The 24,195-nt window shown below is 38.3% G+C and overlaps 1 protein-coding gene across 1 annotated transcript; it reads right to left on the bottom strand.

Annotated features, from left to right (window-relative positions):
- Positions 1 to 1,639: 1,639 nt before the first annotated feature.
- On the bottom strand, positions 1,640 to 23,668 carry LOC140160894 (CUB domain-containing protein 2-like). Its single transcript, XM_072184227.1, has 11 exons — positions 23,505 to 23,668; positions 22,764 to 22,853; positions 20,354 to 20,455; positions 18,841 to 19,070; positions 15,862 to 16,209; positions 13,422 to 13,779; positions 11,073 to 11,426; positions 9,421 to 9,774; positions 7,532 to 7,774; positions 3,746 to 4,143; positions 1,640 to 3,313 (listed from the first exon to the last, which is right to left on the bottom strand). The coding sequence occupies exons 6-10, from the start codon at positions 13,756 to 13,758 to the stop codon at positions 4,112 to 4,114; spliced, it is 1,320 nt and encodes a 439-aa protein (XP_072040328.1). The 5' UTR covers positions 13,759 to 13,779; positions 15,862 to 16,209; positions 18,841 to 19,070; positions 20,354 to 20,455; positions 22,764 to 22,853; positions 23,505 to 23,668; the 3' UTR covers positions 1,640 to 3,313; positions 3,746 to 4,111.
- Between the last annotated feature and the right edge of the window lie 527 nt (positions 23,669 to 24,195).

Consider the following 24,195-nt stretch of genomic DNA (forward strand, 5'->3'; position numbering starts at 1 on the left):
AGACTCACTCAGTAGGTCAATTGTTCCTTGGATTTGCGATTTCCTCCGCAACCAACAACAGTGTGTTAATTGAGTTCAAATTCTTATAAATGAAGCTGTCCAAGACGTGTTGGAAATATGTTGATGATCTTGATCAGTTCTCAGAGTGGACTAGTGACAGCCCCCTGAATTTGCATCTCAGCAAGTGTCAAGCCATGCAGATTGCTGTTTCTAATGCAACTTGGGGCTGAACCACTATCCTCCATCACTGAACCCAAGGTACTGGGTTTCCGGCTACAGAACAACCTTAAATGATACTATGTTTCCTTTTTTAAAACAAAAGTAAATTCCCGGTTGTTCATGCTTCGAACCCTAAAACGTTTTGGTTTTTCTACCCAAGAGCTTGGTGTCGTGTATGGTCGGGCCAATTCTTGACATTCTGGTATTTCAGCTAAACAGACTAAAGAAATTGAGGCCATTCAAAAACGTGCCTGCAGAACAATCCTGGGTCAGCACTTTTTATCGTATAGGGATGCTCAAGTTTGCAAGTTTGGCACCCTCTCTGATAGGAGGGAGGAGCACTTTTTAGGTTCGCCGAAGGGCTTACCAAATCCACTCGCACGGGTTCTCTTATCCCTCCTACCAAGAAGGAGAGTCATGGTCGTTCTTTGCGTAATCGAAGTCATTTATCTCAGTTTCGGACCAGGACTAACCGTTTTAGAATAGTCCTCTTTCTTGTTATTTCAAATTATATATTTTTGTGTGTTTTATATCCTGTGCAATTTTTGCTTAAATATCTAATTCAATTGTAGTTCTTATGTGTATTTCTATTTTTTAATTTATTTTAAGTAATTTGACCTATGGGCCACGACTTGGCAATAAAATAATATCCATCAATCAAAGTAAGCTGGGATTACACAGGGAAAAACGTAATGCTCAAGGTTTTGACCCAAGTGCCCGCCCGGAGTGCCCGTTTTGTTTTTAGCAATAAAAGTGTATGGTGCGCCAATAGCTTGAATTAGGCCTTCATTTTCACAAATGTTCACAATTCTCAGGGGCGAATATTCCCACTCGGACACTTTTACGTATGAATAAAAAACAAGGGGTGGTTTTGACTTCTATTTTGGACACCTGATACATAAAACGGTGCTCTGAATCGGGCTTTTGTTTTGAATAATTTTCCAACTTTTCAGAGGGAAACATTTTTATGGATAAAAAGTGGCACAATATTATCTCAGATATACCTTACTCTGTACAAATAATGAAGGAGATTTAAATAAATTATAATACACTAGTATTTCTTTATTCATTTATTTCTCTGTTTTTTAATATATGTCTTTACGTATGAGTATTTATTTAACAGAAAATAATATCAATCAGAACTAAGACTAAGTGTATGTTTTGTATAAATTCTAGGATATTTCTAGAAACCAAAACAGAACCAACTATTAAATTTGTTTGATCATATCCCGGGATTGCATCCCATTTTGTGCAAATTTGCGTAAAACTTTAGTATATTTATTATTGAATAATCATTAAAAATAAATACACAGCAAACACAAAAAAGTGTTCTTAAAACGTTTACTTAAAACGTTTTAATAACAATTAAATGTCGGGATACATAAAAGTCATTATAAAATATTCTTTTTAAAATTAAGTTTTCAAAAATAGTTTTTGAATGTTATTAAAATGTTTTGATACCCTTTATATAACCCGACATTTATATAAATGTTTTCTACAAAACGTTTTGTGTTTGCTGTGTAAACGTGTATTTTACGTCATAATTTATCCTTAATGCAAAACAACATTTATGCTGCTTTCAAACTTTCCTGCCGCTTGCCGCTCTAAAAATGATTTTGTTTCACTGCGCAGTCACACTAGAAATGCTAACGGTGCCCAGCGGCAAGCCAATATATCGATCACTCCACCGCTTTGCCCAAGCGACAGCACCGCTGGGCTAGGAGCGGTGCCGCTCTGACGCATGAGAACAAAATACGATTTTGGAGTGGTGCGTAGCGGCAACAGTGGCTTTCAGAGTCATGCCGCTGCCGCTCAGCGGTGTGCCGCTCCGCTTGTAGACAAGTGCAAGCGGCATGATGAAGCGTCACGCCGCTCAGCGGCAAGCGGCAGAAAGTATGAAACCAGCATTACTGTGTTATCTGTCGTTTACATATCCTTCCTAAAACACAAAAGTGCGAATATTTCCAAACACCTAAATTAGCTAAAATTTAGGACATGTTACAAAACTATATTTTCTAGAATTTCAGAGAATACTTTAAATATTGGCCGGTTATTTTTCACACAGTGACGTTAACTAGGCAATGTCCTATTACCTATAACCGCCTACCTATAACATACACTATAACACCAAAGTGCGAATATTTCCAAACACCTAAATTAGCTAAAAATTTAGGACATATTTTTCACACAGCGGCGTTAACTAGGCAATTGCCTATACTTCTAACATACACTACTTGTAGAGGTCACGCGTGAATTGTGAGAGCTCTGTGTATTGTGTATAGGAAAACGGACGGTAACTGCAGTATGTTTCACACAGTGACGTTAACTAGGCAATTGCATATACTTCTAACATGTACTATTTGTAGAGGTCACGCGTCAATGGTGAGAGCACTGTGTATTGTGTATAGACGAATCCAACGAGCCAAGTCATGGTCAGGATTTTGTCGGCCATGACGGGTCCCGCATGCACCACACTGGTGACTGCCCAATTGGGTGGATTAAAGCCGCTTAAAATTCGATGTTAGATTCTTTTGTGTTGTATTCTGTCATTATTATTTTGTCTACGTGTAACACAGGTGATAGAATGCAGTTTAAAATACCCTCCAAGGCCGCATTATTTCACATTTTATGTGAGATTGAGCCGACGGGGACCCAACTTTGGCAGCCATTAAGGTATAGGAATGCGTGAATTTGGATTCGTCTATAGGAAAACGGACAGTAACTGCAGTATGAATGAAATTAACCACTAATGGTATTAATCACAGCGCCACCTCTTCATAAATTATATCCGAAGAGATCCTCGAGAATGCCGCCGGCCACCGTGGTCATCTTCGTTCATTGTTTGCTCGTAGAGGGTGGAAATGACCAGTACAATTCATGTTGTAACCTTTTCCAAGACATTTAAGGCTAATTTCTAACTTTTGCAATTATACGTATATCACAGGTCAGGTGGATCTTGTGTATGAAAAGACATTGTTACCCCAATCAAGTTTACTCAAAAACTGCAAGATTCGGTAACTCTCACATGCATATGTGTACCAGCCATTTTCGGACACCCTAAATTGTCACTGTTCTCCATTATAACTGCATCCACCTGAAACATAGAAGAAAGATAATGACAATAAAAAGAGATTTAACGCAGGGCCCAACGCAAACAGCATCTGAACGCCTTGCAACACTATTAAATAGAATAGAATAGAATAGAATAGAATAGAATAGAATAGAATAGAATAGAATAGAATAGAATAGAAATAAAATGAAATTGAATAGGAACAACATTAGAGCAAACGGTGAACTTGTTTTCCCCATCAATTTTTTTTTTTTCGAACCTGAAAATGCTTTGGAATGTTCTTATTTTCATGTGCTAGCTAATCAAGACATTTAAAACAGTTATATATTACTGGTAATGATGATGGGTTGGCGCTGTACACTGGACGGTATACATTTACACTAGTATCGTGGGTATACACTAGAGGGCACTAGTAAGTACCGTGTGTGAGTATTATTCCTGATATAGAGTACTCACCGCTTCATAAGTTGACGCTTTGATGTCTTCCCATTCTTCCCGACTTGCAATCTTCCAATCCGTCCCTACTTGCAATCTTCCATTCCGACTTCCAATCTTCCTGTTTCCAATCTTCCGATTCTTCCCGTCAGAGATAAGGTACTTCTCCATCATATCGCAGGGATCTGATCTTCGTTGTACCTAAAGCTGAAAAAGAAACGACAAAACGCGCAGATTTTCGCTTGCTCGCTTACACTTGCCACATTGCCAGTTTACCATTTTTGCGCTCCCAAAATGCCCTGTAAACAAATATCTAAAAGCTAAATTGCGCCGCTTTCATTTCGCTGCTTTACGCTATCAAGCCATACCATACCTACGAGATTGGACTTAAGTCCTATACATACCAGCCTGAGAGGGATCTGTCAATGAAAGAAACGAAAAAAAATTAATAAGGGTATACGATGTATTGTTGGTCGAAGCAGCAGAAAAAAAAAAAGTAGTTCACAGCATCTTGCGAATGGTAGTGAGCTTTAGCAAAGATTGCATTGCTCAATTCATAGCTAGCGTATAGAAGAATTCAAATATCACAGATATAGTTTTGTAGGTCCTGTGGTTCTTGAGTTATGTTGTAAAGAGGGCTGAAACAACAACACTTTTGTAAAACGCACATAACTCATTAACAACAATAAATTAAGCAAGTTTTCCAAGTACATGATTTGTAGAATGAACTTTTGCAAAACACCAAAGTGTTATTTTTCAACAATATATTGATTCAGATCCTGAAAAAGAGGTTGTGCATATGACGTATCATACCGATATCATACCGCGGACTACTCAAATGCATGCAACAAAAGCATGATTGCAATCTACCATGATGCAGTCATATCTACAGTAGAATTCACCACGACCTTTGCAGGACTATTAAACCAAGATAACACTCATTGAAAACAGCTCAACTGATTAAATCATATCTTCTCTGGTTAAATACACACAACATATGTTTCTGCTTTACATGTACAATGGAGCAATGAGCTGGTATTATAGTTTCAGTTGGGTGAACGATTATAAAGCAAACGCTAGAGAACAATTCTGTGTGGGCTTTTGACCAACGAAATGAGACAATACTCTGCTTATTGTTAACCAGCGTTCTTGAAAATGAGAAGCATGGTGGTTTGCAGACTTAACACGGTTTGGAAATAATTTCTTCATATTTGTTGGTGTTATCTGTCGTTTACATATCCTTCCTAAAACACCAAAGTACGAATATTTCCAAACATCTAAATTAGCTTAAAATTTAGGACATGTTACAAAACTATATTTTCTAGAATTTTAGAAGAGTACTTTTAATATTGGCCGGTTATTTTTCACACAGCGACGTTAACTAGGCAATTACCCATACTTCTAACGTACGCTATTTGTAGAGGTTACGCGTCAATGGTAAGAGCACTGTGTATTGTGTATAGGAAAACGGACAGTAACTGCAGTATTCCGCGATAGCTCGTCCCACACACATAACAAATGCACTACGATCAAATAGGTTGGTGACAACATTTTATTGAATGGACTGAACCGCGCCATGATTACGGTAAAGGACACCGGTTCAAATCCTTTGTTTGGAGCCAATCAATAATTTCACGCACAACCTCTATTGTAATCTCTCAATTGGCTAAATAATGTCCACCAGATGACATCATTATTTTGTAAAAAAATAGATTGAACGTTATTTTACTTGGACCAGTCAAGAAGACATGTATCGCTAGTCCGAATAATCAGTCCCAGAACAAAATAGTAATTTCTGACATGATCGTAATGTATCACGACTATTATAATTAGTCTATATACAGGGTGTCCCAGAATGAATTGTACCGTGTTTGCAAAAATAACTAAAAATAGAAGACGGGCAGTGTATCTATTTTTGATACCTGCATTATAATGTTGGACATGTCTCCTACTTATTCTGTTAAATTCAGCACGCTACCTTTCTTTGTTTTGGCGTGGCATGCAATAATGTAAAATCGAAGAAAAACGGCTCGCATACCTTTGAAAAATAGCACAATACGATTAAATGAAGAACGTGGGTTGTTTGGCACAGCATTTCGATGACAACTACTGTTGGGGTTGCGCCTTAAAGCTTGCCGGACAGCTGCAAGGTTCGCGCTAGTTCTTACAGTCTTACGAGCACCTGAAGCTTCATTCTGCCGATTCCTGACAGTTCCATGCTCGTCAAACTTCTTTATGTTATACACTATCGTCTAATGAATCTTCTTTGCGTCTCAACATAGCTGCCGGTTTGCAGCAAGTTTTTGAAAGAAATCCACGCTGCAGTACAGTTAATTGAGGAGCCGTCTTTTCTGTACCACAATCAGTTCGATCTCTGCAAGCATTTCAAATGACATGGACCTCACACCACAATAACTATATTTAAAACAACCGCCAAAGAGAGAATGGGATTAGGCCACAAATCCTTAATTCCATATAATGATTGCTTCGTAACGTCATAAATAAGTGATAGATATCGGCTATTTAGTGGAAATATGAACAGGGCACAACTAAAATACCTGCATAACTTTTTCCAAATAACTTTGTGCTGAACGGTTAGTAATGTTACAGATTTTCAAAATAGGTTGCGTTGTGAAAACGTAGAATTCACCATTTTTACGCAATCTTCTATAACTTCTACTAGAAACGTCCAATTTTTAAAATCTAAAAAATCTGAGAAAGCTAAATATATGTAAAACTTAAAATGTAAAACAATATGACCATTCAACATGCTCTTCATACCTAAAAAATTACATCTTTCCCGGTACAGATCATTCTGGGACACCCTGTATCTACCTCGAGTCACCGATGCTAGCTTTGAAGTATTCTGCGTTACCTTAGCATTACTTACATACTTTTACGTGCGCATATACACGCAAGAAACCATGCTAAGCCAACGCAGCACAAGCTGAACTTCAAAGCTAGTGCCGGTGCCGGCGCCGGTCGAGGTAGATATTAGAACACGATCATGTCAGAAATTAATATTTTGTTCTGGGACTGATTATTCGGACTAGGTAGATATATAGACTAGAGATAAGTATAGACGAATCCATTTTCACGCATTCCTACACCTCACTGGCAGCCATAGCTGGGTCCCTCCTTAGGTCTATTCCACCTAAAATGTGAAATGATGTGGCCTTGGCGGGGATATTAAACTGCATTTCATCACCCGTGTTAAATGTAGGCAAAAGAATGATGAAAGTTCACGGCACAATACAAATCAACATCGATTTTTAAGCGGATTTAATCCACCCAATTGGGCAGTAACAACACCAGTGCAGACAGGACCCAGTAATGGCCGACCAAATCCTGACCATGACTTGGCTCGTGAGATTCGTCTATATTAACCTGCTATTCAAAGGTACGGTGACTCGACGCAACTCTATTGAACCTAACAATGAGCTTGACTCGACTCGTTACAACCACATGGTACAACTCCGCTCCGGGTAACACTACGTAAAATAGTGATGCAGGCCTATTATGAAACTAGGCCGTTATAAAATGTGACTGGTTTCTTTTTTAAACGAGTGGTAAGTCACGGGGTGCAAATCTGCAATCACAGGGGACCGTTTGATGGCAGAATGGGTACACACTACAAATTGTCGGAAAGCTTTGTTTATCGGTAAAAATCTAAGTTTATCGGTAAGAAACCAAGTTTCTCTCTTTTAATTTACATTTCACTTGGCATCAAATAAGTATCCTTTCAACAACCTCTTCAACATGAGAATCTAACGTAGACTCTGGGGATATCAAAGAGGGTAAACATACCAACAGAATTTTGAGTAGTTGGAATTGCTGTTGTCGTTAGTCCTGCTGTTGTTGTTCCTGTTGCTGGTGCAACAGTTGTTGTTGGAACTGCGGTTGTTGTTGGTCCTGCTGATGTGGTTGGTCCTGTTGTTGTTGGTACGATTGTTGTTGGTACTGCGGTTGTTGTTGGTACTGCTGTTGTTGTTGTTGGAACTGCGGTAGTAACTGTAGTAGTAGCAGGCGCAGTGGTGGTTCCACAGACGTCTGCAAAATCAACGGTGAAAATAACACTCAAATTAGGCGTAACCTGACATATGATAATTTTGTAACAGCTCATTTTTCAAACAGAGGTTGCGCTATGGCTTCACCGCCAACGGGAAATTAGACACGTCGTCATCAGCAATGTTAGTTTGCAAACAATGAACAATGACAGCAAATCGCAATATACGTCCGGGGGGTTCTTCGAAAAAATTTGTACGGAGGTGTGCTGACTTTCTCTATACCTACTTTTTGCTGTTTTTGCTACCCATCAGTATACCAATTTTCAAGAAAAGGCACCAAATTGGGGCATTGGTCTCCACTGAAAACCCACCCATCGATATACCAAAATCGCTGAAAGGGTACCCTAAAACCGTGGCACATCCCCGTATACCTTCAACCAGGAAGAACCCCCTCCGGAAATATACGAAAGCTGACCAACATTATCACCATCACTATCTTTGGCCTTGTTTATCAAGTTTCTCATCATCTCTCCAAATCCCAAGCAAACACAAAACGTTTTACAGAAAACGTTTTAATTTCGGGTTATTTATAAGGGTATAAAACGTTATAATATTCAGAAACATTTTTGAAACCTTGATGCAAAACATTCTAACATAATATTTTATTAAAATATTTTATAAAATATTTTTGAAACATTTTGTCAACATTTTTAAAATGAACATTTAAAAATATTTGTTAATATCTTTATATAACCCCAACATTCAAATCGACGGGTGCATTACATAGTGATGGATATACACTTTACGGTAAAATCAATAGTGACGAATATGTGAGATGTGACATAATGTGAGATGTACGATTATAATACATTTAACGCTTTGAAAATATCTTTCAAGGATCTACTTTTAATAGAAACATAAAATGGCAAGTTTATAATCTATACCGAATACAATTTACCTACTCAACGTTTTCCCGATGCCCATTTTTTTTTCAAATTTGTGATCAACATCATATGTAATGTGCCCTTGGTTTGACATCCGTCACTATGTATTTAATGCACCCGACGAAATATATTAAAATATTTTGACCAAAACCAAAACGCGTTTATAATACCTTCATAACGTTTTAATTAAAACATTTTTGTGTTTGGTGGATCCCCAGTTCCAGGTGTGATACATTTGAGAGCTTTTGAGAACACCACCTTACCAAGAGACAGTAGCAGAGGATGATTTTTAAGCACTTCCCAACATTCCACTATGTTACTTGCGGTTAGCATAGCTGTGTGAGCGAACATGACACCACTACTCGCCCACTGCATATATAGACGTACTGCACGTGCATGGTTTAATTTGAATTTGTACAGTTATATTTACATAAAAAACGCTGTGAAGATGCTAGTCGATTTCACATTTTATGTTATCTACAGAAGGTGTGAATTATCCTTGAAACACACATCACTTTTGTTCTGAAATCGACCAAGTAATAATGACACACGCACAATTCTAAAACAACATCTTTTGCACAGAGTTCAATGGGATTTGAGAAGTAAAGTGGCAGTTGAAACTCTAGTTATAACACTTTTGCAGTGCATGATGGGGCTTCCTTAAATCATCCTCTGAGACAGTAGTTAATCAACTTCTGCGTGGCTATCATGTCTATTCCTCAAGGGACAAGACATGTAAACTTACTGTTAAAAGTAAATGTTGCAGAAAACCCTCTTCCCTCTGTATAGGAATCCGTTTCAAAGTACAGTAGCAAGTAATTTGAAGAACTTGTGATACATCCTGGTCCATTCGTTCCACAGTAGGTACCAATTTCCGTAGCAGAAGTAGTATTGCCATCGTATAGTATCACAAAATCATCAGAACAGTCGGAATCGTATTCTACATCAAAATCATCGAAATTGATTGTCACCGTTTGACCTCCTGGTGCTGTTATTAATGTGGTGACGATGTTATCATCTGGATAATCAGATGGGTAATTCGGCGATGTTACCGTCCCCCAGGTGTTATAACATGCATCAAACAGACATCCGCATTCACCTGTAAAATAAGCCCGGTAAAAGGTTTTTAAATGATCAGATTTTTCGGAACCATATATACATATACAATAGCTTGATTCTTACACGCATATTGTCAAAATCCGTGCACTTCGGGCGCACTTGCCTCCAGCTCTCTGCTGATACACATAGCGCTCTAAGGGATACATATCGTTAGTCTCGGTTCCAAACTGGACTGTGCTCCTTCGTGATGACGTAGCTCAAGCTGGCTGGGATCGAGAACAACGCTTGTGAGGAAGACATCTGGCCACAGGAGGGCGACTAATCCTGGTTTCATAGTTTTTTGCCGCTGAGCAGCGTGACGCACGCGCATTGCACACAAACGGACACAATCAAGGCTTGTCATTGGCTAATGCGTCATGCCGCTTGCCGCAGCGGCAAGCGGCATGGAAGTATGACGGGGGCATAAGAAGATATTTAGCGGCTTATGCCGGTTTCAAGTCTTTAAGACCCGGGTAAAAGCCCTAAACAACCAGGGCTAACCTGCCGCTGAACATTAATCGGCCCTTCCCATCCCGATTATTATGGTTGCCAAGTATTTCGGACCACTGCATGCATATATCATTTTGTGTGCAAAATTAGTTGCGTTCCATAAACCGCATGACAAAGTACAAGCCTGTAAATCTCAACGTCTTCTGGGCGTTGCAAGTGGACGTTTGTATCAAAGATGTAAATCGCGACCTCTTTTTATACGGCACATTTCAATGGACAATCTGCGCGTTTGAACCGCACGTACTTATGATTGACGTCAATTTTCACAACTCACTATTGCTTTATTATATTGATTTCCAACAAACAAAATGGATCATATTAACAGTTAAACTTTCCTTCGTATGTTCAATATCCTTGACTGTGTTAATATATTATAAAACGTACAAGTTGTGTGCATTTTCTAAGTTGTCCGCGCTTTCATTTCGTACGTGCATAATCTTCAATACTGCCTAAATAAAATAAGCGATCTCGATCCGTCACAGAGAATGATTTTGAATAGTTAGAAGGGCGTACGATCACGGCGTATGGGACTCGCAACCTCTCTATTTTGCATATTCATACGTAGCGGCGTAAATGTAAAACCGAGTGCTATTATTTTTAATTCAAACGCTCCCAAAACAATTTTTACAAAATCAGAAGTACTTTAGCCGCCTCAATCAAGTCGTCATTGCTCTGACCCAATTTCAAGTCTTTCATGTTGTAGAGTCATTACCTGATATTACACCTGTTACAGTCACTCTATATCTATGGGATAGGAAATTTTCTAGTAGAGCACAGGTTACAACTTACCTTGGAAATTAAATGATGCTGAAAATCCTTTTTCCTCTACAGCGTAATCCGATTCAAAGTACAGCAACAAGTTTTCTGAAGAACTTGTGATACAACCTGGACCAGTTGTTCCGCAGTAGGTACCAATTTCCGTAGCAGAAGTACTATCACCATCGTATAGTACAACAAAATCATAAGTACATGAGGAGCCGTATTCAGTCTCAAAATCAACAAAAGTGATTGTCACCGTTTGACCTTCTGGTGCTGTTATTAATGTGGTGACGACAATATCATCTGGATAATCAGATGGGTAATTCGGTGATGTTACGTTTCCCGTGGTGTTATAACATGAATCAAACAGACATCCGCATTCGCCTGCAAAAAACGTAAATATTTAGAGAACACTAGACTGCTCGTATACATATATATTTAGGCGCTTTTGTCAATGGTCAAAATACTCAAAATACGCCCAATCCATATACACTGAGCGCACTTGTCTCCGCTGACACGCAAAAATGGGCATGTGAGGGACATGAGTATGGGTATGAAAACAAATTAATGAAAATACATCTCAAAACCATGCCACATACTCGTATCCCCCTGGTTTTTTTCTGGACGTACATGTAACCCAAATCCATGCCTACGCATGACTGTGATATTTTGCATGTAAAACATGATAAACACCAGAAGAATATCGCGAATGTTTGGAATGAAAATTCGTCGCATCAAAAAAGGGCATATTCATGATACGGTAATGAATATTCATGTGTAGTGGCATAGTGTAAAACCGATCGCAAAATTATCTCCCGATAAAGTTTTTACTCATCAATAATAGGCCTACTTTCACCTCCCTTCAGTCGTCTTTAGCTGTTGAAGCTTGTTGTTGCTCTAGCCCATTTACCCGGGATCTATTTGACCAAATGGCGTCATTAAATTTAAGCAAAATGTCATAATATATAATGTATTTGATAAATGTTTGATGATTCGTCGCTGTCCAGCACCATCCAATGAATATTTTCCATTGAACAGATTTCACTGAAAAAGTTACTTTATAAAAGGTCCCACTTTTATGCCCCTGTCACTAGAGGACCCACCTTTGTCATGTTTTAAGAGTCTGTCGCCGAAAGACGCACATACAGGGTGTCCCAAAAATAGAGGCCCTTATTGCGCCCTCTTTTTCTCCTATATCAAGAAAAGTTGATCAAGTATATGATGGTATGTAAAGAAGCCTTTACCCGTTAGCTTTAATAAACCGAAACAATTATTTCAATCGGCTCATAACTTTTGAAGATATGCCCTTTTAAAGAAATGTATCCGTTTTTCACTCTGTCCACGGAGGAGGTTTGGCTACTTCAAAGATTGAAAAGTGCATATACCATGCATGAATATAAAACATTCCTCGATGATAACTTTATAAAATAACAACTTTCTTTTTAGGGAATTGGCTTAACCGGTGGGCTTATGGGTTATGGATTTTGTTAAGTGTCATTAATTTGGGCAAAACTGATGTTGGATGGGACTTCTTTTGCTATATACTTGCAATTACTTATGTTTTTCTCGGTTATTTTATGCCTTTTTGTTTTATTATGTTTCCTACTTTCTTATTTCTCTTTTTAAAAGGTAGCCCTGAAAAGGGCTGCTTAGTTTGTCTTTGGTTCTTTTGAAGTGAGTTTACTGTGCTGCTCTGCCCTCTACCTGGTTGCCTCCTTGACGAATACAGGTTTCAGCCCTAGTCCTCATTGCATCAATTGCGTTGCGTACCAACCTTGTGCGCCGGATACTTGCGAATATAGCAGTAATACGTTTGCAAAGATCTTGGATTTTGCCACAAATGAAGAAATCAAGTGGTGTGAGGTCTGGTGATCTTGCAGGCTACTCCACAGCATGATCCATCCCAACCACTCTGTTTGCTATCATCCGTGGACAGAGTGAAAAACGGGTACTTGTCTTTAAAAGGGCATATCTTCAAAAGTTGTGAGCCGATTGAAATAATTGTTTTGGTTTTATCAAAGCTAACAATTAAAGGTTTCTTTACATACCAAAATATATTTGATCAACTTTTCAGAAATAGGCGAAAAAGAGGGCGCAATGGGACACCCTGTACTGCAATGTAATGACATGACTGAAAGACTCCTAGTTTTGAAGTGTCCGAGGCACTCGTACGTCACTTTGTATTTGGGCAGCTGATTACGCCTGTCCCATTTGGTAAGGTAGAAATGTCAGATTTGTGCCCTTTCATTTGATATCGTTCTCTAATACTTGATATATGCCGGGATACATCAGATGTGAAAATTGTGGTCTCGTATACTCTATTATTATTTGGGTATTGGAGCTCCAAGGGAAATAAGAATTTCAAGTAGTTACACTTACCTCGAAAATTAAATGATGCAGAAAATCCTCTTCTCTCTGTATAGGAATCCGTCTCAAAGTACAGCAAGAAACTTTCCGAAGAACTTGTGATGCATCCTGGACTATTCGTTCCGCAATATGTTCCAATTTCCGTAGCAGAAGTGGTAGCACCATCGTATAGCACCACAAAATCATCGGAACAGTCGGAATCGTCTTCCACCTCAAAATCATCAAAAGTAATCGTCACCGTTTGACCGTCTGGTGCTGTTATTAATGCAGTGACGGCCATATCGTCTGGATAATTAGACGGGTAGTTCGGTGATACCACTATTCCTCGAGTCAAATTCAAAACATGCATCAATCTGACATCCGCAATCACCTGAAAAAGAAAATGAACAATTTAATTATTAAAGGAGTATTTCGTGATCCTAGCATCCTCTTTTTATGACAGTTTTCAGTACATATCCACGAAAAAAGCATATTCCCAAAATATCAGTTGATTCCGATTTTGCGTTTGCGAGTTATGCATGATTATGTGTATTACACTGCTCCATAGACAATACGTTGTAATTTCGTTCTGGTACACCAGAACGAAATTCAAATTTCGCGATATCTTTGCTAAACGAATTAATCTGCAAGATCTGCAAGAAATATTTTGTACATAAACATTATGTAGCCAGAGTATTCCAGTGATATAAAAATCTCAACTTTTTTTGAGAAAAGTGGGGGGATGAGGCTGTGGATCACGAAATGCCCTTTTAACATTCATATTTGTCTGAATATTTTAAAATAAATTGACGCGTATAGAGTTACTACCTGATTGTATCCATTAGCTGTTTAATTAACGTTTCAGTTAATCGCTTCACAGAGACATTAGAGTTGAAACTGACGTCCTCACCCCGGGTTTCTCTGTTCGATCCGATACCTTTGTTTTACAAGGATTCATTTTACAACAAGTCATTACCATGATTGAGGATACGATCGTTAACTTTCGTCAGAAGGTCCGTCGATAGTATTATTGATACTTCATTTTTTCTTCCTTATTAGTGCTGGCCTCGTATGTATGAGTATTAGTGCACTACAGACATGCTGAACTTATTTTACTCTTGAACCTAGAGTACATGTAGATGATGGTATTTTTGAAGTACAGTCAACAGATCCCCCTGCTCTTTTCGAATAGCCTGTAACGTTCTTTAACGTGCACACTGCATTAATAGAGACATTGCTATTTCCAAAAGTAAACATCGGACGTACGTTGATATATTCAAAACCACTCTCCTGTATCGAAGAGAGGTCACATATTTAGCTATTTTTGAAGATATTCCACGTGCGAAATCGACGTAGATACATCGTTGAAAATGCACAAAATTTGTCCATTTTACAATATGTTAAAGACAGTCAAAGATAATGAACATACGAAGGAAAGTCGAATTATTACTATGATCCTTTTTGTTTGTAACAAATCATTATAATAAAGGCACAGCGATATGGACTAAATTTAAACGCAATATTCATACGCAGAGATTGCCCATTGAAATGTGTGTGATACTTTGCGTATAAAAAATGACATTGCAATTTCCCATTTTGGATTCCAACGTAAAATAAAACACAGATGCTACGTTGAAATATGCTGATTTTACCTCATGTCTAAGTCCATGTAACGTGCCCAATTTTCAGGACGAAAAAGTCTCATTTTGAAAGTAAAGTCATGATGTATGGATGTAGTGATCTTTAATCTACCAAAATAAATGTTTTTTGGGAAACTATAATATTTGGGGAAAAAAAAAAAAAAAAAAGTTTAATCAGCATGCAGGTCAAAATTTTAGTCAAGATCAAAAGCGGCCTGTTTGAATTAGGCAGAGACTCAGCTAACTGTTATTTTTTCAATCACTGTGCCCTCTATCGACCTAGATTAGATTAGATCAAATATTATAGTCTTCATTCCAGCTGACTTGTTCTCCTTCGTGAGCACAATCCAGTTTGGAACCGAGACTAGCAATATTTAACACCGTATTAACGTACGTAACAACGTACGTGAAAACGTACGTTCCACGTGCTGCGTTTGGAGCATCGCAATCTCTCTAATGTCAGAAATACATGTACACGGGACCGACGGCTTATAATGCACTCCGAAGAACTAAGCAAGTAGAGTGAAGCGCCTTGGACAAGGACACAAAGAGCCAGCCGAGCTCAGGCGGACCTCGGATTCGAACACGTGACTCTTGGATTCACAGTCTAACGCCTTAACCGCTCGGCCACGCTCCCCTCTTTTGTTTGCAGAGTTGCCACTATTGTTGGCATCAGTGTTTGGTGTGGCCTACAAAGCGTAGGCGTCTTTGGAGAATATTAGTTTACAATCTCCACCTAAAACGTTTAGCACATCCTGTGACTGCTGAATGCTGCTCTTGCTTTATAAGCCATAAAATAATCCAAAAAAATACATACCACTATAATAATTTACCTATAAAATTGTAGTTCAAAGAAAACCCTTCGTACTGCGAAGAACCATCGGAAGTAAAAGTAATCAATAAGTTATTGGATGAGCTTGTGATACATGGCTCGGGTGATGATCCGCACATTTGATGCATCAACGAGGCTGATGTTGTCGAGCCATCGTAAACAGAGACGTAATCGTAACTGCAACTACTCGAATACTCGGTTCTGAAATCCGTGAAGGCGATGGTAATTGTCTCTCCACCTGCAGCGGTTATAAGCCAGCTATCATCTGCGTCACTGTTGTAGTCATTCGGGTAATTAATTGACGTAATTGTACCTTCCGATTCAGTCAAGCATTCCGTATACTGACAAGCTAGTATTAAAATAAAACCAATGAAAGACAATTAAATATGTGAGGCGCATAATAGTGAAAGAAAGTATTATCAGCATCTAAACTCCTCAGAAAAGTTTGGAAACTTTCCAAAACGGCTATATATCAGAAATATGTGAAATCTATTTCCATATTGTTTCATATAAATACAAACATTGTTTTATTCCTGTCAAAAATGACACCAAATTTGTGACCATAACTTATTCCATGGTTGAGTAACTGCCTTTGAAAGACAAGGAGGTCTCAAACAAAATGTGCCAAATCTGCCATTGTCTGCGCCAGTTTGCATCAGTAAACATGAGTAAGGAATATCACACTGTTTCATTAAAACAATCGCCACTTACTTAAAAACAGTAACGAGTAGAGAGCCCATATGCATTCACAACAGCATTGCAACTTCTTCTCATGGTTCTTATCAACCTGGTCATACGCTCCTGAGGAATGGCATTCCACTCTTCAAGCAAGATCTGTCTTAAACCAGACAAGATGATTTGATTTGTCACTCTGGTGCGCACCGCCCGACCAAGTTGGTCCCAGAGATGTTCTATAGGATTTAAGTCCGAGCTATTGGCTGGCCACTCCATTCGTTGAATACTTTCTTCTTGCAGGAAGTCATTTACAACTCTTACCCTATGTGGTCGAGCGTTATCATCCTGTATAATAGCATTCGGTCCAAAGTTTTGCAGAAATGGGACTGCGACTGGCTGAAGGATGTCATCTCGATAGTTGATTGCAATGAGATTTCCGGTGACTACTACCAGTCTGGTCTTTCCTGTCATCGATATTCCCACCCATATCATCACGTTTCCATTACCGTAGGCTGTTACTTTATAAATGCATCTTTGTCAATGCGTCTTCTCCACAGCACACTCACTCAGCCATCCAGCTTCCTCAAACAAAATCTTGCTTCATCACTAAACATTACATTGCGCCACATGTGTAAGTTCCAACCGCAGTGTTGACGGCACCAGCGAAGACGGACAAGACGATGAAGTGGGGTCATTTTAGGCTTCCTGGCAGGCTTGCGAACTCTGAGATCAGATTCAAGAAGCCTATTGCGTATAGTCTGGTCAGATACTCTATTGCCACAAAGTCTTGCGTGCCTTACTTGCAAAGTTTTGGCACTTAGTCTACTGCCAGCCTGATGTATCGTATCGGCCTTCCGCAGCCGTTGTTTTTCTTGGGCGGCCACATCTGAGTCTGAGGTATGGCAGCCTCAAGCTGACCTAGAGCTCGCGTCATATCCAGATCTGACAATCGAACCATGATTGGTTAGAACTTTCTTGCAAATGGCCACTATGAAGACGTGACCAGCAAGAGAGATTGACTTGTGCTGATCCACTTCGACCCATCTGTATAATTGTTGATCCCATCCTAGCACGTATCATTGAAAATGATTATCTGCAAATAACTTTCAAATCATTCAAATCAATGAGATGAGCGCAAATAATGGTCAGTTTCGGACATTTTCTTTGAGACCTCTCTGTCTTTCAAAGAAAGTTACTCAGCCGTGGAATGAGTTATTGTCACAAATGAGGTGTCATTGCTGACATGAAACATCAATGTTTTCACTGATATGAAACAATATGGAGAGAGAAATGTCTAATATACAGCCGTTTTTGAAAGTTTCCAAACTTTTTTGAGGAGTTTAGATGTGCAAACAAGTGAACCAAACTGAAGGTATCTATAGTTAGAGAATAAAGGTATTTTGTAGCCGCTGTCGCACGGTGTCATCGCCCCGATATCTTCATGGCAGAAATCGCCATGGTAGGTTGAATCCACCGCCACGCATCCGACCTGTTTAATAGTTTTGACGCATAATGGGCCGAAGGACATCTGACTAAGGCTACTGACAATAGCCCGGTGACTGACCTCGAGTATAGATTATCAAAAATCTATGGTGTGAGTTAGCATGGTACGCCATAGGTCACTGCTTTTAGACTACCTCCACGATTGACCTATACACTGCGCTATATAATTCTGCACATATAAAATCATAATTATTGTCAGTTTTTGAGTTCAAGACACAAGCTTCTTTCTCAAGACGCTAGCTAACGACTATCATATCTGTTCAACATGTATATTCAAGTGCAAGGAACCACATCTGGCTTCTTTATGGGAGATATTCATTATTTTCTACCCCGGTATCCAAAGATTTTCGTCTGAATATCAACATCGTGCATAGCACATTCACGTGTTGACGTGTACCGATCCTGGGTTTTTATTTTAGTATCTCTGCTGTACCAAGTAATTATTAGCCAGGCGATGTCGGTGTGCATGGTGTGTGTCGTGCATCTATCGTCTCATATAACACGGGCCACATCGCCGCGTTGTTTTACGTCAAACATTATTTTCCTCAAAGTAAGCATGATCAGCGGGATGGGTGGGTGTGGTGTGTTAAGGTGGGATGTGAGGTAGATGGAGTGTGGGTGTTTTGCAATGTACCTGTTTCTCCGTCTGAGCCAAGGGGATCCGACGGTCCATCGATGGAGCCATACATTTCATCGCTAATTGCTATCACCATTAGTACTTATTATTATAAGTAGTAGTATATTATTATTATTATTATTATTAGTGTTAGTGTTATTGTTATTATTATTATTAAAATCTTACTTGCTAATATTCTAACGGTTGTCCGACCAGGATCGCCAAGAATTCCATCAGGATCTGCACTTAGAATCACAAGTTCAAAATACTCCGTAAATTCATTAACACCGTCAACTTTAATGTCAAGAGAAATATCTTGACATGATGCCGAATACCAGTGAGTGACAAAGTAAAAGCAGGCTGGCTGAGACTGGTGAAGTCATTGGCATCGGTGTCGTCATGGATCACGTCAATAACTGTAAAAAAACGAAAAAATCAACCCAAGCCGAGAAAATACACAATTGTTCAAAAGGTCTTAACAATACATAAATTGCTCTAAATAAAGCCACAAAATACGCCTCTTGTCATTAAAGGGTTCAGAAATGTTCCCATGTATGTTTATTCAGTTCTTTACATGGTGTCCCAAACGTCGTGCTCTACCATAGTAAATCAATAAAAAAAAATATTTGTGTTTTTGAAATCTTAGTGGGTGTGGTTTAGCTTGTAAGCGTTTTTTTCGTTGTTTCCTGGGTGTCGTCTATGAGACAATAGACGACAGTGGCGGCATAGTCACGGAACACGCTTGCTGCAGTACTCGTATGTAGTGCGTAGGCGTATGCCTAGTACGTAATCATAATACGCACACGCGATTGCAACACGGGCAATTGAAGTTGTAAACAAGTTTCTTTCATTTTAGAATAAGGGGAATTTTCAGTGCAGTAACTTAATTTTTGTAAGTGAAATATAAAATGACGTGTTTGGGGCTCGAGGAAACTGACATATGAAAATATTGAGAGAGAAAAAATCAGCATTCAGCGGGGATTGAACCCCGGTCGCTGGATTACCGGTCCAGAGTCTTACCACTGTACTACCTGAGTTCACAGTCGGTACTCGGGCAATCTCAACTTAAGTCCCCATGATAACTCTCTCATTGTGTCTCAGCGGCCATTTATATACAGTAAATAATGAAGAAGGAGGCGGCCTATATGCTTCACCCTTGCAGGGCGTAAGATAATGCGAGTCACAAATTAATATATGCGAGTATCGGAAATAAAATAATAATTTCTCGGGCTTGCATCGTTTATTTCCGATCCTCGCATATATTAAGTTGTGTCTCGCATTGTCTTACGCCCTGCTAGGGTGAAGCATATAGGCCGCCTCCTTCTTCATTATGAAATATAAAATAATATTTAGCTGCCTAAGAATTAAAATAAAAGATGGAAACTTTGGTTTTTACTATCCTCTTGATGATGTCTATCGTCTCATAGAGAATAAACAGGTCCAATAATTTATTTCATCTCAGTGGAAATACTAGGCAAAATATTGGACCTTCCTATAGTAAAATCAAATATTCCCATCAATTCAATCTCTGATCGCGCATGATAAACGAATCCAACGAGCCAAGTGATTGTTAGAATTTATTCGGCCATTATTGGATTCTTCTATTAGGACGAGCCGAGGAAGTTGGGTTGATGGAGTGTGACCAAGAATAAACAGCCCGAACTCCGAATGTAGAATGCACTGAAAGTGAAAGACTTACCAACATTGTAACCACCCGGCTCGTTTCCTGTACCTTTGCAAACTTGCAGAGTTAGTGTTTGTCCTTCTCCTATAGAAACTTCTGATGCACTTAAGGTAAAAGCTGACGAAAGATATAAAATGAGCATAAGTCGAGTAGTAAAGATGATAATATTAAACAAATATTATGTTTTGCATCAAGTAGTATGATTTCCAAGTCATGATGTTGATACGTTAGAAGCATCACCAACACCATGTACAATACGGTCGTCATCTTCTTTAATATCACTACCATTAACACTAATATCATCTCTTCGACTTCGTCTTGTCACAACTTCCACCACCACTATACATCCACCTCTATTATAGCACCACCACTTACCACCACCACCACTACAACACCACCACCACCACTATTTTACTACCACAACTATATATCACAACCACTATACCACCACCAATGCACCACCGCCACTACACCACCACCACTACAACCTGTCTCAATAAAAATTGTGCAAGTGAAAGACACCTCTTTGGAAAATACTGTCGTGACACGATGCTTACATCACCGTCAAGGACGCGGTCTTAGCTTTCAAATGCCGTTTGTACTGTTCAATTTTCTTGTTTTAATCTCGAGATATGTTTAGTTAGCAACGAAAGGGTAAAATAACAATTGTGTCACTTTTACTAGGGAAGAGGGCTGTACATGTAAATCAATGATAGCATCAAGTTTATCAATAGTGCCTTCGTGAAAGAATGCATCGATTACACAACAATATAACAAATATAAATACATATTTCACATTCTGCTGTAAAATTAAATACATGTACAATGTACATGGTGTCCCAGAAAAAATTACCGGGCAAATGAATTTGGACGTAAGTCGATTAATAGACATCAGAATCCAAAAACCTAAATATCAGCTTGTAGCCCATCTTCTTCTGCATCTTATACTCCAATGTGACTGAAATCGTTTGACTGATTGCGAAGAAATGGGCGATTACATAATGCATGCGTCAATTCACTTCATTCCACGTTTGAAAGAAAGATCATTCAACACAATGTGCACTAGTGTTTAACTGTCAATGTGCTTCATATTTTGTTCTGTAATATCCTTTTTGTTCTTTTTAAACAATCTGTTTCTTGCAAAACATTTAAATAGGTTTTGTTCAAATTTGAAAACCTGCACGATATTGAAAATGAAAGCTTGCATGTAAGATGATGCTCGGTACTTGTAAATATCTTTTTTCGATATGTTGATATAAATGTTGCATAAAGAATTATTGCATAAAGAATTCCAGCTGGCTTAAAAATATTTTACACACATTAATGTTTTTGGAATATTTCCAAAAAATTGTAATGCAAAGTTGAAATCGTTTAAAATTTCATCATTGATGTTGCATGGTATCAAAAATCACACGTAAAGCTGTAAGCATTTGATCATTGTCATTCGTGGCTCAAACGTTCAAATATAACATATTTGCACAACCTAAAGAATTAAAGTTGGAAAGCTTCCAATTGCAGGAAGTTTTCTCGGACAAACTATTATTCATCTTCAGTGAAAGCATGAATAACATAACACCGTTGGATTATAAAATAGATAATGTGGACTAAATTTAACACAAACTTTAGGAAGCGGTGAGCGAGTATGAAAAAGCGCCTGTTGATCAAACTTGGAATAAAATGCATTGATGCACGCATTATGTAATCGTTAATTTCTTCGCAACCAGTCAAACGAATCAAATAAAATTTTCGCATGTATTGCACAATAAAATAGGCTATGCGCTACATTTTAAATTGTTTCAATCTGATGTCTATTTCTTGACTTACTGCCAATTTTATTCACTCGGTAATATTTTCTGGGACACCCTGTACATGTCTATGATTTTATCATAGTAAATTACACCGTTTTCTTTGTCACTCAGGACATGTTAAAAGACAAACAAATATTGCATGCTCACTCTGTTGTAAAATTAAAATCATGTCAACGAAATATTGCATATCGTATACGTTTGAAATTTTTACTGAGCAATTGTTACATTATAATTTCTAATAATCCTACAAATGCATGTTCTTTTATTTTGTACTGTAGGTATTTGGATATAACATTCTATGCAATTTTCTAAAAAGTGGGTTTCATACATTTGTGTTTAATGAAGCAGATCTCTGGATTACCGAAAGCAAAATGAATGAAACAAACGGTATTTGAATACTAGGACTGCTCCCTTGACGTTGATGTAAGCATCATGTCACAACAGTATTTTTAATTGCCAAAGATGGCGCTTTGCACTTGCACATTTTTTTAGACAGGCTGTATAATACCACCACCACAACGCTGACCCACTCATCGTCATCATATCATCATCGTTATCGTCTTCTTCATTTAATATCATCTACAACGGCTAAATTATCTTTTCATAACGATACTCACTAGCTGGTGTTTTCCCACCTCCTGCACATAACGGGATGAAGAACAAAAGTAACAACATTCTGCAGAGAAAATGATTTCCAGACATCTTGGCTGCAAAAATGAACAAATACAGAATCATTCCTTTGCATGAATTTATCACTTTAACGAAAAACACATAAATAAATTCAAAAGTTACAAAAAATATCTGAGAAAGGAAGGAAGGAAGAAAGGAAGAAAGAAAGAAAGAAAGAAAGAAAGAAAGAAAGAAAGAAAGAAAGAAAGAAAGAAAGAAAGAAGAAAGAAAGAAAGAAAGAAAGAAAGAAAGAAAGAAAGAAAGAAAGAAAGAAAGAAAGAAAGAAAGAAAGAAAGAAAGAAAGAAAGAAAGAAAGAAAGAAAGAAAGAAAGAAAGAAAGAAAGAAAGAAAGAAAGAAAGAAAGAAAGAACAATGAAATGAAATTATAACAGAATCCTTCTGATACATACGATCATACTTTAACTTATACAGTAAAGTGTGTTTCTGACCGGAGCTAGTTTGGTTTCATTGCTACTTGCATGAATTTAATCTCATACAGTATAAAAGTACGGATTTTTTTTTGGTAATACAGTGAAATCCCCAAAATTCGTAAATTTTGTAAAGTACCTGTACAAGTAATTGAATTTTTAAATGAGTCAAGCAAGTCGAATCGAGCCAGTTGCGAGTTATATTTGTATGAAAGAAAATGACTTGAGTCGCAAGTTGCGACTCATTCAATACTCACTAACCTCATATAACCAAATTAATGGTCATTCTCATTCATTTTGCCTCAGATCTCACTTGTTCTGCTGCTTCTGATGACATGACGTCCTCTCTGTCTTACTTCAAAAACAGAAATCCAGACGACTGAGGAACAAGGTATTGGTTGCTTAATATCATTTATTGATTTGAAATCAATTTTGCTGACTGTTTGAATTAACCTGTTCCCCATAGTGTTGAAAATCTATAGCTGTGTTCAGACGAGTTGAAATTTTAAGGTGTCGGACTCTCGAAGGTCCAACAACCCAAGTGCAACACTCCAAGTGCGTCCACAGGACGATTACCGACACTTCGAATTACACTCCAAGTATTACTCTACAACTTGGAATGTACGTCGGATAGGATATATCTTGTCCCAATAAAATGTCCATCTGATGTTATTCTACAATATTTTAACATAAAAGATCACTTAGAACAACTAAAGTGCGTCCACACGGTCATAATAGAGAGTTTGCGATTTCCAAACATATACGTAATATACACCCATGCATCTATTCAAAATCACTCTCATGTGACGGGATTTTGAATAGATGCACGGGCGTATGATACGTACGTTGAAATCGCAAGCTCTCTAATCTGTCCGAACGTCAGAACCCCGAATTATCTTTGAATTTTCCGACACCTGAAATTTTCAGTCTCTGTCTGGACACAACTTCATGA

Source organism: Amphiura filiformis, chromosome 9 (genome assembly GCF_039555335.1).
Source record: "Amphiura filiformis chromosome 9, Afil_fr2py, whole genome shotgun sequence".
NCBI classification, from domain to species: domain Eukaryota; kingdom Metazoa; phylum Echinodermata; class Ophiuroidea; order Amphilepidida; family Amphiuridae; genus Amphiura; species Amphiura filiformis.

Excerpts from the sequence above, each read along its gene's own strand:
- LOC140160894 (XM_072184227.1), bottom strand. The coding sequence starts at position 13,758 with ATGCATGTTTTGAATTTGACTCGAGGAATAGTGGTATCACCGAACTAC. Across the intron at positions 7,775-9,420 it reads TGCAACATTTACTTTTAACA|ACGTCTGTGGAACCACCACT; the intron begins GTAAGTTTACAT and ends TTGATTTTGCAG. Across the intron at positions 4,144-7,531 it reads AACTACTCAAAATTCTGTTG|ATCCCTCTCAGGCTGGTATG; the intron begins GTATGTTTACCC and ends TTTCATTGACAG.